The sequence below is a fragment of the Phacochoerus africanus genome, chromosome 7 (genome assembly GCF_016906955.1).
Source record: "Phacochoerus africanus isolate WHEZ1 chromosome 7, ROS_Pafr_v1, whole genome shotgun sequence".
NCBI classification, from domain to species: Eukaryota; Metazoa; Chordata; class Mammalia; order Artiodactyla; family Suidae; genus Phacochoerus; species Phacochoerus africanus.
In genome coordinates this window covers 19,484,941-19,506,202 of record NC_062550.1, presented here as the reverse complement: position 1 = coordinate 19,506,202, position 21,262 = coordinate 19,484,941, and the positions used below count along the sequence as shown (strand labels likewise).

Below are 21,262 nucleotides of genomic sequence, written 5' to 3'. Positions count from 1 at the left end.
TTTAACAAAATTCAACACCTCTGCATAAAAATAAAATTTCTCATCAAGCCATGAAGACCACTGTAGCAGTTTCAGTCTAATAAAGAATTATCTATGAAAACCTATAGTCAACATCATACTTCTTGGTGAAACAGTAAATCCTTTTCCTCTAAAATTGGAAACAAGGAAGGATGTCTGTTTTCATCACTTCTTTTCAATTTGTATCTGAAGTATTAGCTAGTGAAATAAAGCAAGAAAAATAAAGCATAAAGATTGTAGTTGCTGTTATTTACAGAAAGTATTGTACATGTGGAAAGTCCTATGGAATCTGTCAACTCAAACAAACAAACAGATCAAAACTCCTAACTCTCCAAGGTTAACAGAACCAGTACATTAATGTATCAAGGGCATGAGATATATAAAGTCAGTATATAAAAATCAACTGTATTTCTATATTCTGGAAATAAACAATTGAAAATAAAAAATTTTAATTATACCTTTTACAATAGTATCAAAAATATCACATACCAAGGAATAAATCTAGTGAAAGATGTGCAAAACTCCCACTAAAGACTATACAACTTTCCTGAGAGAAATTTCAGATGACTTAAATAAATGGAGAAATATACCACATTCATTGATTGGAAGATTCAATGTAATTAAGGTGCCATTCTCCTCAAATTGATCTATAGATTCAGCACAATCACTATCAAAATTCTAGCTCTTTCTGAAGATGATTCTAAAATTTACAAGGACCTGCAATGGATCTAGAATAGGAAAAATGATTGTTTAAAAAGGATCTATAAATAGCAAAATAATCTCTTAAAAGATTATTTAATAATCTTCAAAAGTTATTATTTTTTTGTTTGGCAGGCTTACACTATCTCATTTCAAGACCTATTATAAAGTTACAATGATTAAGACAAATATAGTATTGGTATAAGCACGGGCAAACTGACCAAGGGAACAGAAGAGAGTCGGGAAAGAGACCCACACATGTACATCAATTGATTTTTGACTGAGCTGCCAAATCAATTTAATGGAGAAAGGAAAGTCTTTAAAACAAATAGACAGTGAAAAAACTAGATACCTATCCAGGTTGCCTCCTAAGTGCACACACAAAAATTAATTAAATTTGAAATTAATTAAAATTCATTTGCGCTGAATCAAAGATCTGAATGCCAAACTCAGAACCATAAAACTTATAGAAGGAAAATATCTTCATGATCTTGGGGATCAGCAAAGATTTCTTAGGATGAAAAAACATAAAAGAAGACAAATTATACATTAGGCTTCATCAAAATTAAAAGCTTATCTATCTGATAAGGGACTTGTATCCATAGCATAGGAAAAACTAAAAAAAAAAAATCAATAAAAAAAGATATATAGTGCAACTCAAAGTGGGCAAAAGAGCATATAAACAATTAACAGAAAAAGATACATGAGAAGCCAATAAGCAAATGAAAAGATGCACGTCATCATTAGTCATCAAGGAAATGCAAATTAAAATCATAATAAGATAATATTTTAGACTCACTAAAATGCTAAAATCAACACCAGTTACTAGGTAGGATACAGAGCAACTGGAACACTAATGCATTGTTGACTGGAGTATAAAAAATGGTATGACTATTCTGGAAAGCTGTTTGGCAGTTTCTTACAAAGTTATACATATATTTACCATATGACCTAAGAATTTCACTCTGAGGATTTATCCATTATAAGTGAAAACACTTATCTACAGAGAGTTGTACAAGAATGTTCTCAGCAAGCTTATTTATACTACCACAAACTGGAACCAACCTGAATGTTCAAACACAGGAAAATGGAAAATCAAATTGGGGGATATTTATACAATAAAATACCACCCATCAATAACAAAGAATGAACTACTGATACACGAAACAACATAAAGTATTTCTAAAACATTTTGAGTGAAGCAAACCAAACAGAAAACATGTATTGTAAGAGTCTGCAAAAATGTAGGAAAACTAATCTATGATGATGCAAATCAGAAGTGGTTGTTTGGAGGCTGGGAAATGGATTGGAAAGGGGTGTGAGGGTGAGGGTCCCATGGTAAAGAGGGGCTGAAGAAACAATCCCCAAGTGGTCAGGGGGCTCCTTCTCCACCTCTCTCCTACCTACATCTTTGGTAGTAACTCTTGGGTGCTGATCACCTGTGTATTGTTGCAACACTGACCATGCAGTGGAATTCCTTTGCGAAGGAAAGTGGAAGGCAGAGTGTGTAAAGGGGGATAAAACGTTACCTGTATTGTGGAAACAAAGACAGGTCAACTAAATGAGAAAGTCAAAGGCTATTTATTCTGACTTGACATAGTGATGGAGTCAGTCAGGATCGCATGCATTTTGGGAGACATTCAAAGGCAGGCAGAGGAGGAGGAACGTCTTAGACAGAAAAGAGAAAAGGCTTCAGGTGTGCCGGATTCAAAGCTGGTGGCGGGAAGCTTCAGGCAGGCTAACCAGCAACAGGGCAAACTATGTGATTGGCTAGGGGTGCATATTTGGCTTTCCCTGGTCAGCCCTAAGTTGGAAACAGGGACAAAAATTAGGGAAGTTGTCAGTTATTAATGAAGTAATCAACTCCTAGTCACTTTGGGCTGATTGTTATAGAAGTTATTGTTTAGCTTCCTGGATTATCACTAGAGAGAGCAGGCTGGCTCTCTGGGCTGTTTACTGTTGATAAATAAATTATTGTATATAAACAGATGTTGGGCAGGTTGTATGTGACAGTTCTGTTTTTATATACTGTCTATTTGTTGTCCATCTGTATGTTTATTTCTCAGTACTCATCAGATCAGACTGATTAAGAAAATGTAATCCACTGAGGAGTTCCCGTCATGGCTCAGTGGTTAACGAATCCAACTAGGAACCATGAGGTTGCGGGTTCGATCCCTGGCCTTGCTCAGTGGGTTAAGGATCCGGCGTTGCGTGAGCTGTGGTGTAGGTCGCAGAGGCCGATTGGATCCTGTGTTGCTATGGCTGTGGCAGAGGCCATAGGCTATAGCTCTGATTAGACCCCCTAGCCTGGGAACCTCCATATGCCACGGGAAGCAGCCCTAGAAAAGGCAGAAAAACAAAACAAAACAAAACAAAACAAAAAAAAGAAAGAAAATGTAATCCACTAAAATCAGGGTACGCAGAGTACTAGGATGGCTGGGTCCTTCCTGGAAGACCCTCCTCCCTTAGGTGAAGCTGTGAAAGCTGGGACTGAAAGTCCATGTTCTTGGCTAGAGTTTCTTTCCGATTAAAAAAAAATTGAGATAAGATATACATAACAAAATTCACCATCTGGACCATTTTAAAGTATATGATTCAGTGGCTTGTGGTGTATTTACGACGTTGTATCACCGTCTAACCCCAGAACATTTCCCTCAAACCAAAGAAAAGCACAGGACTTTCACAGTTTATTCCAATCCCTGCCTCTATCCAGCCCCTGGCAACCAAGACTTTGCTTTCTATCTGTATGGATTTGCCTCTTCTAGACATTTCAGTTAAACGAAAAAACATCTGTCTGTGTCCTTTTGCGCCTGGCTCCTCTCACTTAGCGTAATGTTTCCAAGGTTCATTCAAGTTGTTTGATGCATCAAGTCCTTTTTATGGCTGAATTATATTCCATTTTAGGGATTCCACTATCTCACATTTTGTCTTTCCATTCATCAGCTATGGGTACTTGGGGTGTTTCTACTTGTTGGCTGATATGAATGATGATTTTAAGAATATTTATGTATAAAATTTTGAGTGAACATCTGTTTTACATTCTCTTGGGTATACACCTAGGAGTAGAATTCCTGGGCCACCGGTGATGGAAACTCTACGTTTAGTTTTTTGAGAAACTGCTAGACTGTTTTCCAAAGTCTATGTACCATTTTACTTTCCTGCCAGCAACGCTGGCTATTGTTCCTTGCATCAGACTCTGGCCAACTGAAGGGAAGAAAACCTGGAACAGATTCCCTCCATGTAAAGCAGCTTCATTGTCACCTTCCACCTAGAATCTGCTCAGGATTCTGTGAGTATGTGTCTGCTATTGGCTCAGCTGCCCAATTCTCATCTCCTAGGAGGTGAGAGTGTATCCTTCTCCAAGCATGCTGAGACCCCAGGACCAAAGGAAACAGTACACACTAGTTTTCACCCCTTCCTTATTTCCTCAGGTCATTTTTTGGGGGCCAAATGAAGGTGTATATTTCTGTTTTATTTTGATGAGGAGGGAGGAGGAGAGTGAACAACTTTTAAAGACAGGAGCCCCTGCCTTTTTAAAATCCAGCCTCTAGGGAGCCTTCGTGCAAAACTATCAGTAATACAGAAAGCAACTAAGAACCTTAATTACCTTAAAGCCAGTATGAATTTGTTTCATTCATCTTAAACATAAAAGTTTATTGGGCATTCAGCCACTGACTTCCAAGCTCCTAAACTATAGCTGTCTTTCTCAAAGAGCTATTCCAAAATATCTGCAGATGATAGGTTTTGCCCACATTTCCACAGATCTACCCAAGGAACCTCAATTTGTGATTGATCTAAACTGCTTTCACACAGAAATATGTAACTGGAAATTTATCAGCCAGTCACCTTTCTTCGAACTAAAATCTAGAGCATTTTAGAAGTGGCCTTAGAACCTAGCCATTTATCTCCTGTTCAAGCCTTTCTAAAATTTTTATAGTATTCTACAAAAATTCGCTGTAGTCTGCCTTAAAATAACTGTACAATAGTTTCTCCTTCTCAAACAATCTTTAGAATTTTAGAAGAAATCTGACTCTCTCCAAGTCCAGTAATTCAGCAGAAACTCCACTGTCTAGTTCTCTGGCTAAAAAGGCCCAAAAAGGAAAGGAAAGGAAAGGAATGGAAACTGCCTTTCTGAATACCAAGGATGGAACAAGTAATACATTTCACATTTTACAAATGTTACTACGTTTAATCTTCAAATAGCCTTAAAACAAAGGTCCCTTCATCTCTTTTTTACAGTTAAGAAAATGGGCTTAAAGACGTTAACGTTTCAGGATCACAAGAGTAAATAAAGAACCTGGGCTTCTAGTTAGCATAGTGTAATGGTTACTGGTTAACACTCTGGAGTTAGACTGCCTGGATTCAAATACTAACTCTACTGCTTACTGGGAAATCTTGGACAAGTTCCTTTATTTCTGTAAGCCGTGGCTGCCTCCTCAGTAAAATGCAGACAACAGTGGTATCTAACTCAGAAGCAGGGATTGCGCATTAAGTGAGACAACGCTTATACCTGCAATGTGATTTCTAAGTTATATGTGATTTTGGGATGGTCAGTGACACCTGCTTCCTTTATGAGTGAAGAGCAATGATTTTCCAGCTCAGAGATGAAGATATGGGAAAGGGCCCCTTACACTCTGTTTCAGCAAAAAGCAAAAGTGAAGATTCTCAAACTATCCAAAAATCATCACCAGTCAATCACAACTGAAAAATAATGAAGCTGTGAAATAGTTTTTGATGAGAGTTTAATGAGGTGATATCTGGATGTCTTTTTTTTCCATAGAGAATATTTCATTTTTTTTTTCTTTTTACGGCCATCAACTGTAGCATATGGAGGTTCCCAGGCTAGGGGCTGAATCGGAGCTGTAGCTGCTGGCCTATGCCACAGCCACGGCAACACTGGATCTGATCTGTATCTATAACCTATGCTGCAGCTTGCAGCAGCTCCAGACCCTTAATCCACTGAGCGAGGCCAGGGATCAAACCCAAGTCCTCAGAGACACTATGTTGGGTTCTTAACCTGCTGAGCCACCATGGGAGCTCCAGGAATATTATATTACTTAATTTGAGCCTAAAGAAAAAATATAGACGTGGCACAGCCCAAGCATTAATATTGTGTGCAATCAGCTTGTGGACCCTCTGTGGCTCCTATACCACTCCATAAAGCACAAGTATGTAACTGGAAGCATTCTGATGGTTTGGGCGAAGACAAAGTTAATCTGTGGCTGCAGACACATAAAAATGTTCAGACAGTAAGAACCACTATCTTCTAGCCCAAAGAGGTATTAACTGCTCACCTGGCCTGGGCTGCATATAATGAATATATTAATTTTCCCTATGATAAATGACTGTTTTCTTACTTCCCAAGTAAGGAGTCACGAAGGTCTCTTGGCATCAGGAAGACCTTGGTCCCATTTCTACAAGTCACTAAATCTCTAAGTGTATCTTTTATTTTTTTGTCTTTTTAGGGCCACACACACAGTGTATGGAGAGTCCCAGGCTATGGGTGGAATGGGAGCTGTAGCCACCGGCCTATGCCACAGCCACAGCCACAGCCGCGCCAGATCTGAGCCTCGTCTGCAACCTACACCACAACTCAAGGCAACGCCGGATCCTTAACCCACTGAGTGAGGCCGGGGATAGAATCCACGTCCTCATGGATACTAGTCAGATTCGTTTCCTCTGAGCCACAACAGGAATTCTGAGTCTATATATTAATTGTATAAAACCACCTGGTGGTTTGTACTAAATGGGGAGGTTATAAGAATTAAGTGAGGGAGTTCTCGTTGTGGTTCAGTGGTAATGAATCTGACGAGTATCCATGAGGTCAAGAGTTTGATCCTTGGCCTCATTCAGTGGGTTAAGGATCTGGCATTGCTGTGAGCTGTGGTGAGCTGCAGCTCTGATTCAGCCTCTAGCCTAGGAACTTCCATATGCCACAGGTGCATCCCTAAAAAGAAAAAAAAAAAAGGAAATGAAATGAGATCATACGTATAAAATGCTTTTTGCATGGTATAGTCAAAACTCAGTATATGGTGGCTATAATTATTAGGCCCACTGTAGAAAGCTAGAAAGAACAAGCAAGTGTAAGGAAGAAAGTCTCCAATAATTTCCCCTCCCCAAAGCAACTACTGTTAACTGTCAGTCATCTTTTTACTGCATGCAATTTGTCTTTACATAGATCTGATATCACACCACACAAACTATACCCATTCTGTTTTTGTTTTGTATTTTAGGCCTATTAATATAACAGCTATTTCCCCACACCATTAACAGCTAGGAGGTACTTCTTTATGGCTTCTAACAAAATCCTTTTTCCTAGTTATGAAGCCCTTGGGAATGAAACTGTCTTGCCCACTTTATCTTCCTGCCTCTCTGGAATCCGACCGTCTGCCCTTGGGGATCCTCTAGTCTGTCACCATCATCACTTGGGAACACTGCAAAAAATCTCCTTGTGCTTACAGGGCACTCGGTATGCAGGAGCCCCCAAACCTAAAAGGCAGCGTTCCGTGGGCCACAACGTAAGGAGGTGCAGACAGCCTTATGTTCCACAGCCATCTGCTCAAGTGCCTCTCAAATTTTTCTCCCACACCATATAACAGAAGCTGCTAAAAAAACAAAAACAAAACCTGCAAACCTGCTCATTTGCCTTTAAGCTGAAGTTCAAGCTCCTTCTTCCTGGACACCTTTTCTAATACCTTCTCTTCAAAGAAAGAGCAAGATATATTATTTGGGTTAAATATTTTTTAAAACTGCCAGAATATCAAAATTTACATTGCTTCTCAACATTTGAATGATCCCAACTGTACTATCCATGCTGACCCACTCATTCTCTGTTGTTGTCACCTCTTGTTTTTTTCAGGGAATATAATTATCTAATTGTGGAGCCCAAAATTTATATCTAGACATAGAATTAGTGAAAATCAAAGCTTATACTGAAAGATAGCCATCTATAACATTCATTTTGGCCAGAAATCTGGTTTTGCAGGGACGGCACTTTGGAACCACTGTTTGTTATTATTACTGTTCCTATTATTCTTTTTTTAAATCAATTTTTAAATTAAAAAAATTACAGTTGATTTACAATGTTCTGTCAATTTCTGCTGTGCAGCAAAGGTGTTCCTATTATTCTTGATCTTAAACAGTTCTCCAGAAGAGCTATGGCCATGTGATGAGGCAGAGAGGTCATTCAATCTTCTGGGAAACAAAAGACTGAGGTTTCTGAAAGGTTTAAGATTCTGGTTCTATCAGTGATGAACTGCGTAACCTCAAGGAGTACAAATTCTCTGAGACTTTTTCATCACCTCAAAAACAGGAATAATCAGCTCCACCTTGTCAACCTTATGGAATTTTTATTCAGGGCAAATAATGCATGTAAAAGTAATTTGTGGCTTGTAAAGAGCTATACAAATGTAAGGGGAAAATATTTTGCTTTTAAATAAAAAGGCTGGAAGAGAAAGGACAATGTCGACTCGCCTAACTGCCTTTCAAATTTTTATCTGTACTGTCAACAACTGTCCTCAACTGCTAAAAACAGCTCATTCTGAATAATTCCATCCTTGATTGTCCAGTTCTCCTTCACACATGCATCATGCTAATTAAAGAGTTGGCTATCTTCATGCCGTGTTAGAAGAAACTCAAGTGTTAGAACCAAACAGACCAACATGCTATCTTAAGAAGCTTAGACCAGCTAAGGAAGGACTGAGCAAAGTTAAGGAATTGAGGCAGAAAGGATTAGGGTCATTGAGGTTATAAGAATTTAAAACTACAAAAAAGGTATAAACAGCTTAGAATCTAAAGAAATATTAAGAGATGGCTTTTCCCAAAGAGGGGAGCCATTATCCTAACCCCTAGACAAGTGATTTTGTGAAGCTATTACATGCAACTCCTCCAGAGCCTGACATCTGATTACATTTAAAATTCATCTTTTGTTTCCCTTTTCCTTCCTCCCCCATATACCATGTGTTCTTGCCCCCACCTCCTACCTTCCCCTCCTTTGATTTATTTCCATCTCAATCTCCTTTAAATGTCTAGGTCCAGTTCCCCACTGGTTTCCTTAACCTCTCCTGGCCTGGCCCTCCTAGTGCCCACTTCCTACCCTCAGCATCCTGATACCCATTCCTCTTTGGAAAAATCACATCTCATTCTTGCAGAGGAGACTAAAAATTATTCAAAGCTATGTTACTTTTTTTTTTTTAAGTAGAAAGATAAGAGCTTTAAATTCCAAGCTGTTTCCCTATGAGGAGGGAAGATGTGGGGAGAGAGAGAAGCAAGGTAGTTCCAAACCCACTCAGACTTGGTCATTGGTGATGGCAGAGGCCCTTCTCATTCCATCCAGGCAGGATCGGCTGGCCAGAGGCATTCAGTCAAAGCAGGTGGGGGAGGGAAAGAGAGAGGCGGCAAAGACGTGCTGAGACGGAGAGAAGAAGAGGTAAGACAAAGGAGAGTTGATGGAGGAAGGGCCAGAGTCAGAAACAAGAAAGGAAAGGGGGGAAAATGTTGCAAGGAATAACATAAAAGGGAAAAGAGGATGAATACAAGAGGAGGACTGAAGAGAAAAAGAGAAACAAACCAGGAGGGAGAAAAGAGAAGGGGTTGGGGTGGAGAAAGGAGTGGGGGACAGAGAGCAGGAGGGAGAGCAGGTGGAATGGGCAGCGCAGGGAGGGGAGAGGAAGGGAGCGGGAGAGACTGCCATGCCCAGCCTCGGTCTACTAGTTTACTTCCTTACACTGTCGTCAGTAGCTGCCTTATCTATTTTCACCTCTGGCAGGAGACGCCCGCTGATGTGGGAGCCGGGGCCGCCGATGAGGGACACCACGCCGTTGCAGTCCACCGTGCTGTTGCGCTTGACGCTGCGCCGCAGGCTGGGGAAGATGCGCGAGGAGCGGCTGCCCTGGCTGTAGCCGCTGTAGCCGCTGTAGCTGCTGCGGCGCTCGCGGGCCCGGATGGGGATGAAGAGCGAGTCCCGGCGGCCCTCACTCTCCTCCACGGTGCTGTGCTCGTCGTCCGCAAACTCGTTCTCCGAGCCCGGGTCTCGGAACCGCCCGGGGCCCCTGAAGCTGAAGATGCTGCTTTTGCTGTTGTGGCGGGAGAGGAACGGGGAGCCCGGAATGCTGAGCAGCGACTGTAGGGAAAAGAGAAAGAGAGAGACAGAGAGGCAGGCATGAGACAGGAAAGGGACCCCATAGAGACTGAGCAGAGGCTGTTAGCTTCCGAAGCCTTGGCCCCATCCTTGCATCCCTGTTAATCAGAACACCAGTGTTTGCAGAAAGCACTTCTGGATGTTGAATTTCTACTGGTGTCCAACACCCATCATTACCCACTTCTTGCTTCATGCCCTTGAGATTCATCCTCTGTGACCTGTTAACTATCCACAAATTCTATGCACTCTTCACCCATGCACTGAAATGATGCTTTTCCCATGCTCTACGCAGGGCATCCACAGGGAAATACATCTCTTTCTCTTTACTATGCACTCACATGGCGCGTGCCTTTAATTCATCAAGGTAGACTCTATGCCACACTTGGTAAAAGGAGAGAATTTAGAAGTGCCGCGCTCTCAACAGGAACCACATGCCCTGGAGGTTAAGAACTATTCTGGTAGTGGTCTTCATTTTTCAGTCCGGTTGAAAAAAAAACGTTATTTATCTGTCCCCTCCTACTCCATTTTAAAGTCAACTTTTTTCTTTTAATCAGAAGTTTAAGTATCTGTAAACTATATAATTCCCAGCATTAACATTTTAAAATCGAACTCTCATTTATTTATTTGTCTTTTTTAGGGCCGCACCCACTGCACATGGAGGTTCCCAGGCTAGGGGTCTAATCAGAGCTGTAGCCACCAGCCTACGCCACAGCCACAGCAACACCAGATCCTTAACCCACTGAGCGAGGCCAGGGATCGAACCCACGACCTCATGGTTCCTAGTCGGATTTGTTTCCACTGTGCAATGACAGGAACTCCAAACTCTCATTTATTATTTAGAAAATTTGCTCGTTTCTTTTTCTCCTTCAGCTCATATTCCATTTCACATTCCCTAGAGAAATTTATGCTAATATATATCTTTACGCTTTAATGTATTTTACGGATCACCTTTGAATACTTTTCTGCAATAAAAAATTATAAATAAACTGTACTTAAAATTTTAAAAAATTTTTCTGTCACCAGGAATCTCTAAGACATTAAAAAAATTCCCGGATTTTATTACAAATCTCATTAATACAATTAATTACAAATATATTCTACATTTTATTAATAAGTAATTACTAAGCTTAAAAAGAACATTTTATTAAAATGTATCTCAATGAGATGAATGAGTCTTCTTTTTTCCAGTTGGTGTTTTGGTGTTTAAATATTTGTAGAGAGAACATTAATCAAATAAATTAATATAAAGAAATGGAAAGATATCCCATGTTCATGGATTGGAAAAATTAATATTGTAAAAATGGCCATACTACCCAAAGCAATCTACAGATTTAATGCAATCCCTATCAAATTACCCATGACATTTTTCACAGAACTAGAACAAACAATCCAAAAAGTTATATGGAACCACAAAAGACCCAGAATTGCTAAAGCAATCCTGAGAAACAAAAACCAAGCAGGAGGCATAACTCTCCCAGACTTCAAGCAATATTACAAAACCACAATCATCAAAACAGTGTGGTACTGGTATCAAAACAGACAGACCTACGACCACTGGAACAGAATGGAGAACTGAGAAATAAACCCTGACACCTACAGTCAGTTAATCTTTGACAAAGGAGGCAAGAGCATAAAATGGGGAAAAGAAAGTCTTTTCAGCAATAACTGCTGGGAAAACTGGACAGCTGCATGCAAAGCAATGAAACTAGAACACACCCTCACACCATGCACAAAAATAAACTCAAAATGGCTGAAAGGACTTAAACATAAGACAAGACACTATCAAACTCCTGGAAGAGAACATAGGTAAAACATTCTCTGACATCAACCTCATGAATATTTTCTCAGGTCATTCTCCCAAGGCAATGGAAATAAGAGCAAAAATAAACCAATGGGACCTAATCAAACTGACAAGCTTTTGCACAGCAAAGGAAACCAAAAAGAAAACAAAAAGACAACTTACAGAGTGGGAGAAAATAGTTTCAAATGATGCAACCAACAATCAGAGCTTAATCTCTAGGATATACACGCAACTTATATAACTCAACAGCAAAAAAGCCAACAGCCCAATGGGAAATGGGCAAAAGACCTGAATAGACCATTCTCCAAGGACAATATACAGATGGCCAACAAGCACATGAAAAAATGCTCAACATCACTGATTGTTAGAGAAATGCAAATCAAAACTACCATGAGATACCACCTCACACCAGTCAGAATGGCCATCACTAATAAGTCCACAAAGAACAAATGCTGGAGGGAGTGAAAGGGAACCCTCCTGCACTGTTGGTGGGAATGTAAGCTGGTACAGCCACTATGGAGAACAGTATGGAGGAACCTTAGAAATCTATACACAGAACTACCATATGACTCAGCAATCTCACTCTTGGGCATACATCCGGACAAATTTCCTTAAAAAAGACACATGCACCCATATGCTCACTGCAGCACTATTCACAAGAGCCAAGACATGGAAACAACCCAAATGTCCATGGAGAGACGACTGGGTTAGGAAGATGTGGTATATATACACAATGGAATGCTACTCAGCCATAAAAAAGAACGACATAATGCCATTTGCAGCAATGTGGATGGAACTAGAGACTCTCATACTGAGTGAAATCAGTCAGAGAAGTACAAGTACCATATGATATCACTTATAACTGGAATCTAATATACAGCACAAATGAACATTTCCACAGAAAAGAAAATCATGGACTTGGAGAATGGACTTGTGGTGCCCGGGGGGAGAGGAAGGGAGTGGGAGGGAATCGGGAACTTGGGGTTAATGGATGGAAAGTATTGCTCTTGGAATGGCTTTACAATGAGATCCTGCTGTGTAACATTGAGAACACAACAACACAACAATGGGAGGAAAAAATATGTATACATATATGTGTAACTTGGTCCCCATGCTGTAGAGCGGAAAAAAAAATTTTGTAGAGAGTATAATTTATTATTAGAATCAGACACAGCTCAACAGTAACCCTCCATCTCCTCCTTTTAACATTACATTTTAAGTGCTGAGAAACCTTATTTGTGTAAATGGTATCTTGGAACAGAAGAATTTTGTGATAGTAACGTTACTCAATTCTTTGAATTGCTTCCAAGTTATATGCCAAAATTACATAGTAAGCAAGCTATCAGCAAAATTTATCTTAATGATCCATCGGCTGACAATTAAATCAAGTCCTCTTTCAATTCTATTGAAAGCAAAGAACTGAAAATCACCCAACTAGACAAAGGATTTGTTATCCAGTTGTTTGCATCTTCCATTTCCTGATTTCTAAGGATACCAAAAACGCTTTATTATTTACTAATAATTATATCAGTACCTCATACAGGGGTTATTCTTTTGCTTTAAAGGAACCTAATTTAACTCAACAGAAAATGTTGGAATAATCAAAATATTGTCAATTTCTATAATCACTGCCAACATTATCATATGCTTCAAAGATATTTTCATCAAAACCTTAAAGTCACAGATTAAGTGCATTTAACTTACAAAAATGCCCACCAAATGATCTAATTAGCAAAGCCAGTCCCCACCATCAAAGCAATTGGCCAAATTAGACTTACTTTCATTGGAAAAAGTATGACTTCATTTTTCACTTTTAATAAGTCTATTAATATGTATCCTAGTGACATCTGTCCCACTCCTGAACTTAAAACATCCCAATGCCCCAATCATAACTCTATATTTCACTCTTATTAGAAGTTTGTAAGAGATAGGTGAATTCAGAAAGCCTTACAATGGATTCCTAAATTAAATTCTGTAGACACTAATATTTTCGACTTTTGTTTGGCATCCCCAAAGACTTTTAGACTTCAGGGCAATACACTACTCGGGATTTGGGATGACAGAGAGGTACGCCTTCCTTCTGTAAAGTGGGAAAAGAGCGACTGTGAAAAAGTGGAAAAGGACAACTGGTGTGACTTTGGACCACAGGGCTAACCCAGCATAGGAATCTGGAACTTCGAGACCCAGAAATCAGGTTCCTTAAAACTGTGCCTGGGGATTGTCCATCGTGGCTCAGCGATTAACGAATCTGACTAACACCCATGAGGATGCAGGTTCCATCCCTGGCCTTGCTCACTGGGTTAAAAGATCTGGCATTGCCATGAGCTGTGGTGTAGGTGGCAGATGCGGCTTGGATCCCGCATTACTCTGACTGTGGTGTAGGGTGGCAGCTACAGCTCTGATTCGACCCCTAGCTTGGGAACCTCCATATGCTGAGGATATGGCCCTAAAAAGCAAACAAACAAACAAACAAAAAAACCTGTGCCTGGGAAGTCTTTGCCCTAAAAAGCAAAAAACAAAAGACAAAAAACAAACAAAAAAACCTGTGCCTTTGCGTCCCAGGGGATGCAAATCCCAGTTTGAGGACCACTGCTCCAAGAGAATGAAACTTGACCAACAACAGACCTCGGATAATCCTTCTTGCTACTCTGGGATACTTAGTCTGCCCAATTATGACTGCGAAGGAATTTCAAAATAATTTTTAACTATATAAGATTCTTGCCTTAGGGTTTAGGCCTTAACCTTCTTGTAAAATGATTCCATGTGAAAGGTTTTTGTGGGCTAGGACTCTGCCAATAGAGTGCAAATATTGAAAGTGCTAAATAAATCTTTTTAAAATAATACTTTTTGATGATAATCCTGGAATGGCTGTGGGGCTCCTCTTTAATATTTCTGCCCATATTTTTTGTTACCTATAACTCCACTTCTAGTTCTAGATTCAAAATAATCCCAGTTCCACTTTCTTTCTATAATGTACAAAGCTCCTGTGCAGAGAGGGGTATATTTTCTTTGGATATTTCTAGGTTCATCATGCTTCATTCTCTTGTCTGTATTTCCCTTGGCGTGTAGTCGTTTTCTGTCTTGGCTCAAAGCAACTCACAAATCTCTGAGACAATAAATGAATTTGATCACTGGGAATGACATCAAGAAAACCACCAATCATAGATCATTTTATATAAATGTTATCATTAAATATATACCATAGGCTATATATAGGCCTCTAGAAAAGATTCAGGTATGCAACATCTCTGACGCCTTTCCTAATCATTCTGACTTGCTTTGCTCTTCTGCCCATCCCTGCACCAAAGAGGAGGAGCTGCACTGGTTAGATTCCAGAATTTTCATTGGGTCTCATTTATGAGTGGATGGTGTCACCTGGCCAGCTCTTATACGTCCTTCTCCATGTTGTTGGAGTGGTAAAGGGATCGGGGCCTCCTCCAGCTCATTGCTTGCTATGGTCTCACATATATGTTTGGCCACCCTCACTGATTCATTCCCCTGAGCCAGTGTTCAAAGCGCGACTCACAGATCAATTCTAGGATATGATTGCCTAATGGTGTACAGTAAAAAACCGAGGGAGGCACTGAGAAAATTTTAATAGCACTTAGACATTTTTACAACATCCAATTATGTGATAAGTTTTCTAGAAATTTATTGTTACTATATTTTACAAGAGTATCAGTTCATGAAGAATTGGGAAAACTAGAAACTGCTCCTTCTCTATACAAAGTTTGAGAAGCACTTCTCTAAACAATGTGGTTGGCCAGAGGATTGGTAAATGTCTTAGAATGTACCTACGATTGTTTTAATCAGGTATCGTAAGGTGACAGACACAGAGATAACTACCTTTGAAAGAGATTTATTACTTATAGTTCTTAGGAGAAGGGGGCAGGGCGTGCCACACTGTGCCTCACCACGTCATCCAGGCCCTAGTGGGGAGGTACGGGGGTCAGTCAGGAGGCAGAAGGAGCGAGGGGAAAAGTATGGTCCAGAGACTTCGCTGTGTTTTCCTCAGGAAGGAACGGGCGAGGCAGAGTAGGCACATTTGAATATGTGCAGAATTGGACAACTGAATAATTTCAGACAGGCTCTGAGCTATAAGGTGGTCCTGTACATTCTGGCCCTGGAGTGACCGAGGGCAGGGGAAATTCTGGCTGGGTGTGTGAATCAGATAAAAAAAGGCTGGGGATAAGGGTCTCAGACTGGTTGATCTCCAGCTGCAAGGCACACTTCCTGGCAAGTTGTTTGCTGTCTTTATAAACTAGCACTGGGAAGGGCAGTCTCTCCCCAGCCAGCAAGGCCCCTAATATGTCAAAGCACCATAAAATACAGAAAAAAAAAAAAAAAGTCTCCCTTCTCACAGAAAGCTTCCCTGGACTGAATCTGATTCTGGGTGCTGATACTACCTGGCATATTAGGTCTCCACGTTAGGAAAGAGGTTTGATTTTTATCTGACAAATGATCATTAAATATTCATTGTGTGCTCACTGATGTGGAAACAAGACACACATATGGTCCTTGTCCTCTCAAGACCTGCAGCCTAGTAGGAAATATTAGGTACTGTATGAGCTCTAACGTACCTGACTATTCTTAACTGATAGGAAAGTGGTAGCAAGATGAAGATCAACTCAGTGATAAGAAAGATAATGACCAATTCAGTGACCCAGAAACACTTAGGAATTAGGATCCTGAGACAACAGACACTAAAAAGAAACAATTTATCTACTATCCTTTAATTCTTTGTCCCATTCCTGGCCAGGAAGCTGACTACAGTAACTGTGGAGGAGCAAAAGCTGACTCGTCTCCTTCCTCCTTGTACCCAGTGTCTAATCCTGATCGAGCCAGGAAGTAAGGAGACACTTCCTGAGGGTGGGTTGCCACCCCAGCCCCTCCCCGACTTCAGTCTTTCTGGATGGGAAGGGTTTCAGTGATGACTCAAGACTAGGCTAGTTTATGAGATGGGTCTTGTTTTCAAAATCTTTCCTGTCAACAAACCAGGAGCTTCTGGTCTCTTTTTCAGGCAGTTACATCACAGCTAACGAGGTATTTGCTTGGGAAAATAGCTCTGGAGTGTTCTTGGTTTGAGGGGGTGGCCTTCACATTACACAGAAAAATTAACTGGGTTCAGGGCATCCATGTCCGCTGTCTACTGGGATGAGGCTTAACAATGACTGAGAAGTTTAGAAGGTAACACACTGATGATTTAATGTTCTATTTCCATGCCATATTTCACTTTTTTTTTTCTTTTTTTCACCTTTTCTTTCTAACAAAGCAGTGGTTCTTAAAATATGGTCTGGGAATTCCTGGGGTACCTGTGATCCTTTTCTTGGGGGGTGGGTATTACAAGACTCTAAGATGACATCTGCCTTTATCATTCACATTTTCTCACACAAGTACAGCAGACTCTGTGAGCCTGAGTTTCACAGAAGTTATAGGCTTTTCTGATGAGACTGATAGTGACAATAATTTCCGTGATTTTTTTTTTTTTTTAACATTGTGTGTCAGTACTTGGAAGACCTGCATAACTCAGTGAACTGGTACTTTCCAAATGATCAGTGCAGGGTGCTACAACTCACTCATGATCATTAAAAATCTATGGTGCAAAGTATAGCAAAGGATTTTCAGGTAACAGAGTACCAAGTTACTGAAATAGTTTCACATTCCATACTGTAACTAACCATTTAAAAATATATACATATATATATTTTTAGGGCCATACCCAAGGCATATGGAGGTTCCTAGGCTAGGGGTCGAATCGGAGCTGTAGCTGCTGGCTTAAACCACAGCCACAGCAAAGCAGGATCTGAGCCGCATCTGTGAGCTACATCACAGCTCCAGCTGCCAGGCTACACCACAGCTCATGGCAACACTGGATCCTTAACCCACTGAGCAAGGTCAGGAATTGAACCCGCATCCTCCTGGATACTAGCTGGGTTCATAATCCACTGTGCCACAATGGGAACTCCCTGGAACTAACCATTTTAAAATCTAACACTATCCAGTTTTGGAATAGCATCAAAGAAGAATATTCACAATTATCTAAAAAGCCTGTTCAAATATTCCTCTCTTTTCCTTCTACATCTGTATGAAACTAGATTTTCTTTAAATACTTCAACCAAAAAAACGTATTTCAACAGACTGAATGTACGTATCATACTCCTGCTATCTTCTATCAAACCACAGATTAAAGAGATGTGCAAAGATGTTAACCGTACCATTTTTTCCACTACATTTTTAAAATCTGGGGAACAGTTTATTTTTTAAAAAATATGTATGATTTGTGTTTAACATATAATGGGCTTATCATTATTCTTCTTAAATAGGTAAACACTTAAATTTCTTATTGATTAAATTTCTGTTATTCTAATTAATTAGTATGTCTTAATTTCTAATATAATAAATTAAAAGCACATTAAGAAAAAAGCTCTTTACAGATATGAAGAGGGCCCAAGACCAAAAATTTTAAGAACTGCTAAAATAGAACAATTAAAATACTTCGCAAAAAGTGACTCAACCTAATATTTATAAACTCACCTAAACCCTAAATACACAGCAGTAATTTCATAGAGAAGTGGGCAGAAGAAAGGTTGGGCAGATGTTTCGAGAGGATCTCCGCAGATGTGCGGTACAGGAAACTGAAACACACTTGAATTATGTGGCGGGAACACTGAAGCCACATTCACAGTTAAGCCGACGGAAGAGATGACCACGTACGTGTGGACACGAACGTGAAGCAGTGGCGGGAGACCGCACGCAGTACCGCGTTTGCAGTCAGAAGGACCTGGTTCAAACCTTGACTCTAACACCTACTAGCATACAACCTTAGAGAAATTAGTTAATTTCTCAGTTTCCTCAAGCATTCTTCAGAGAAACTGCAGACAAGCCCTGGACAAAGACTATTACTATGGTGTGAGGCTTTTAAGCAAGTCTTGGCAGTCAGCCACGGCCTCTAGGAATCTACAGGTTTTTTTTTCAGATGGGGAAATTAGAGGAAGTGAACATTTTCATGCAAAGCAGGACATCTCAGAAAGCCCGGCTTTATTTATTGAACGAGGGTGCAATCAGGGCAACTCTGTGCTGAAGCCTATAGATTCATCAGAGACCATTCACAGCAAAGTGTTAAGGGCACTAAGGTATTCATCAGCTAGCTCAGCCAGGGCTCTCAAGACACAGGTTGGATTACGACAAGGCTGCAACTGCCCTTTTCCCCAAAAGAGGCTGAACTAGGAGAAAGGGGAGGTGAAGGTGAGACAGACAGGGCTCCAGGCCATAAAGAAGTCCTGGAAGGGGTTAAAGCAGATAAGAGTCTTCCATTCATTTTTCCAACAAATATCTGAATGTGCAGAGAAGCAGGCTTTGCCCTTAGACTTCATCTGAGAGAGGAGAGGATATGAACATGAGTAAATACAAAACCACAGAGAGTAAAAAGCAACACATACGGAGATAGGTATAAAACATAATGGAAAGATGAAATAATTTCCAGTTGGATGTGAGATGGGGGAGGAGCAGGGAAGGTGTCTTGAGAGAAGGATGTGAAGAGTAAGTACGATGCGGACATTCAGAAATGAAAACACAGGGGGTCTCAAAGAGGCTGTTTCTGGAGCAAAACAGATGGTAGAAAACAAACAAATATGAGGAGCATCTCATAGTTCAGTTTAGTGTAAGGACAGGGTGCTTGAGGGGCATAGTGACTGCAGATGGGAAAGGGAGGCTGTGTCCCGGGAAGAGGGGTGCTATGAACTCCATGCTAAAGGCTTGGGACTTGATTAGTAAAAAGAGTGAATCTGATTAGGGGAATTCCCTCTCCCATCCTTCTTAATGACTTTTTTTTTTTTTTTTTTTCCCACTAGAGCTGGTTTACAGTGTTCTGTCAATTGTCTACTGTACAGCAAGGGGACCCAGTCACACATACATGTATACATTCTTTTTTTTTTTTTCACATAATCAAGCTCCATCAGAAGTGACTAGACAGAGTTCCCAGTGCTATACAGCAGGATTTCATTGCTTATCCACCTCTCCCTCCTATCCTTCTCTCTCTCTCTCTTTATTTTGGCTTTAAGGGTCACACCTTTGGCATATGGAAGTTCCCAGGCTAGGGGTCCAATTGGAGCTGTAGCCGCAGGCCTAGACCCAAGTCACAGCAACACGGGATCCAAGCTGCATCTGTGACCTACACCATAGCTCACGGCAACGCCGGATCCTTAACCCACCGAGCGAGGCCTGGGATCGAACCTGCAACCTCATGGTTCCTAGTGGGATTCGTTTCTGCTGCGCCACAATGGGAACTCCTCTCCTATCCTTCTTAATAACTGTTCTAAACTGTCAATATTTTCTTAATCCCCCCCCCGACTCGACCTCTCATTCCCTTTGATGAGATTTTTAATTTCCTACATTACTGAAGACTAGAGACTGTCAAGTGTCATCTTCCTACTCCAGCTACAAACTTATCCACACACATCCACTTCTACTGTCCTGATGTGTTGGGGAACAAGGTGCCCCTTTCCTGTTAGAGATCACATCTATTTTCACGTCTCCCAAGACTGCTCTATTTTATTTTCTATTCTACTCCATTTTCCATTTCCATCTCTCCTTATTCTGGATTTCCCCCCTTAACAAATTATAAAAATGCTTATTTTCACCCATATTCTTTTTTGCTGTTGTTCTTTTTAGGCCATATCTGCAGCGTGTGGAAGTTTCTGGGCTGGGGATTGAACCTGCAGCAACGCTGGATCCTTGACCCACTGCATCACATATGGGAACTTCCTCACCCATATTCTTTAAAGAAGTATGAATAGAAGTCTCTACTCACTGTCTCCCCTTACCACTCAATGTGACATCCACCCTTACCCTGGACTGAAACGCGTCTTTTTTTTTTTTTTTGTCTTTTTGAGGGCTGCACCCGTGGCCATATGGAGGTTCCTAGGCTAGGGGTCTAATTGGAGCTGTAGCCACCAGCCTAAATTAGGGCCACAGCAACGCCGGATCCGAGCGGTATCTGTGACCTACACCATAGCTCACGGCAACGCCGGATCCCTAACCCACTGGGCGAGGCCAGGGATGGAACCCACAACCTCACGGCTCCTGGTCGGATTCGATAACCACTGAGCTATGACAGGAACTCCTGAAACATGTCTTTTAAGTTCTCCAGCCCTTGTGCTCTCCTGGCCTGAGGCCTTGGTTCTCTCAGCACCTCTAATGACCGCTTCACGAGCTCCGTCTGACCCATCCTGCGGTCGTGTCGTCGGCCCGCTGTTCTTTCAGCTGACACAATGTCTTTGAGTCAGCTCATCATGTGTCATGGTTTCAATCACCACCCCTCGGCTCAGGCCCTCTTCCATGAGCTACGACTTGACTATCCGTGTGTCTAGGAGACCTCGCTACTTGGTTTTCCAATCACACTTGAGATGTCCAAACTGGGCATAGTTTTCTTCCAAACCTGGAACATCCTGTCTTCTGTCTTACTGCACCCCCCCCTTTTTTTTGTCTTTTTGCTATTTTTTGGGCCACTCCCGCGGCATATGGAGGTTCCCAGGCTAGGGGTCAAATCGGAGCTGTAGCCACTGGCCTACGCCAGAGCCACAGCAACGCGGGATCCGAGCCGCGTC

The 21,262-nt window shown here is 41.0% G+C and overlaps 1 protein-coding gene across 1 annotated transcript in view; it reads right to left on the bottom strand.

Annotated features, from left to right (window-relative positions):
- Window positions 1–21,262, bottom strand: part of SCN8A (sodium voltage-gated channel alpha subunit 8) — a 125,176-nt gene that overhangs the window by 54,779 nt on the left and 49,135 nt on the right. Inside the window, exon 11 of the mRNA XM_047786663.1 lies at window positions 9,443–9,838. Coding sequence (XP_047642619.1) covers window positions 9,443–9,838 — 396 coding nt within the window. The remainder of the gene's footprint in view (window positions 1–9,442; window positions 9,839–21,262) is intronic.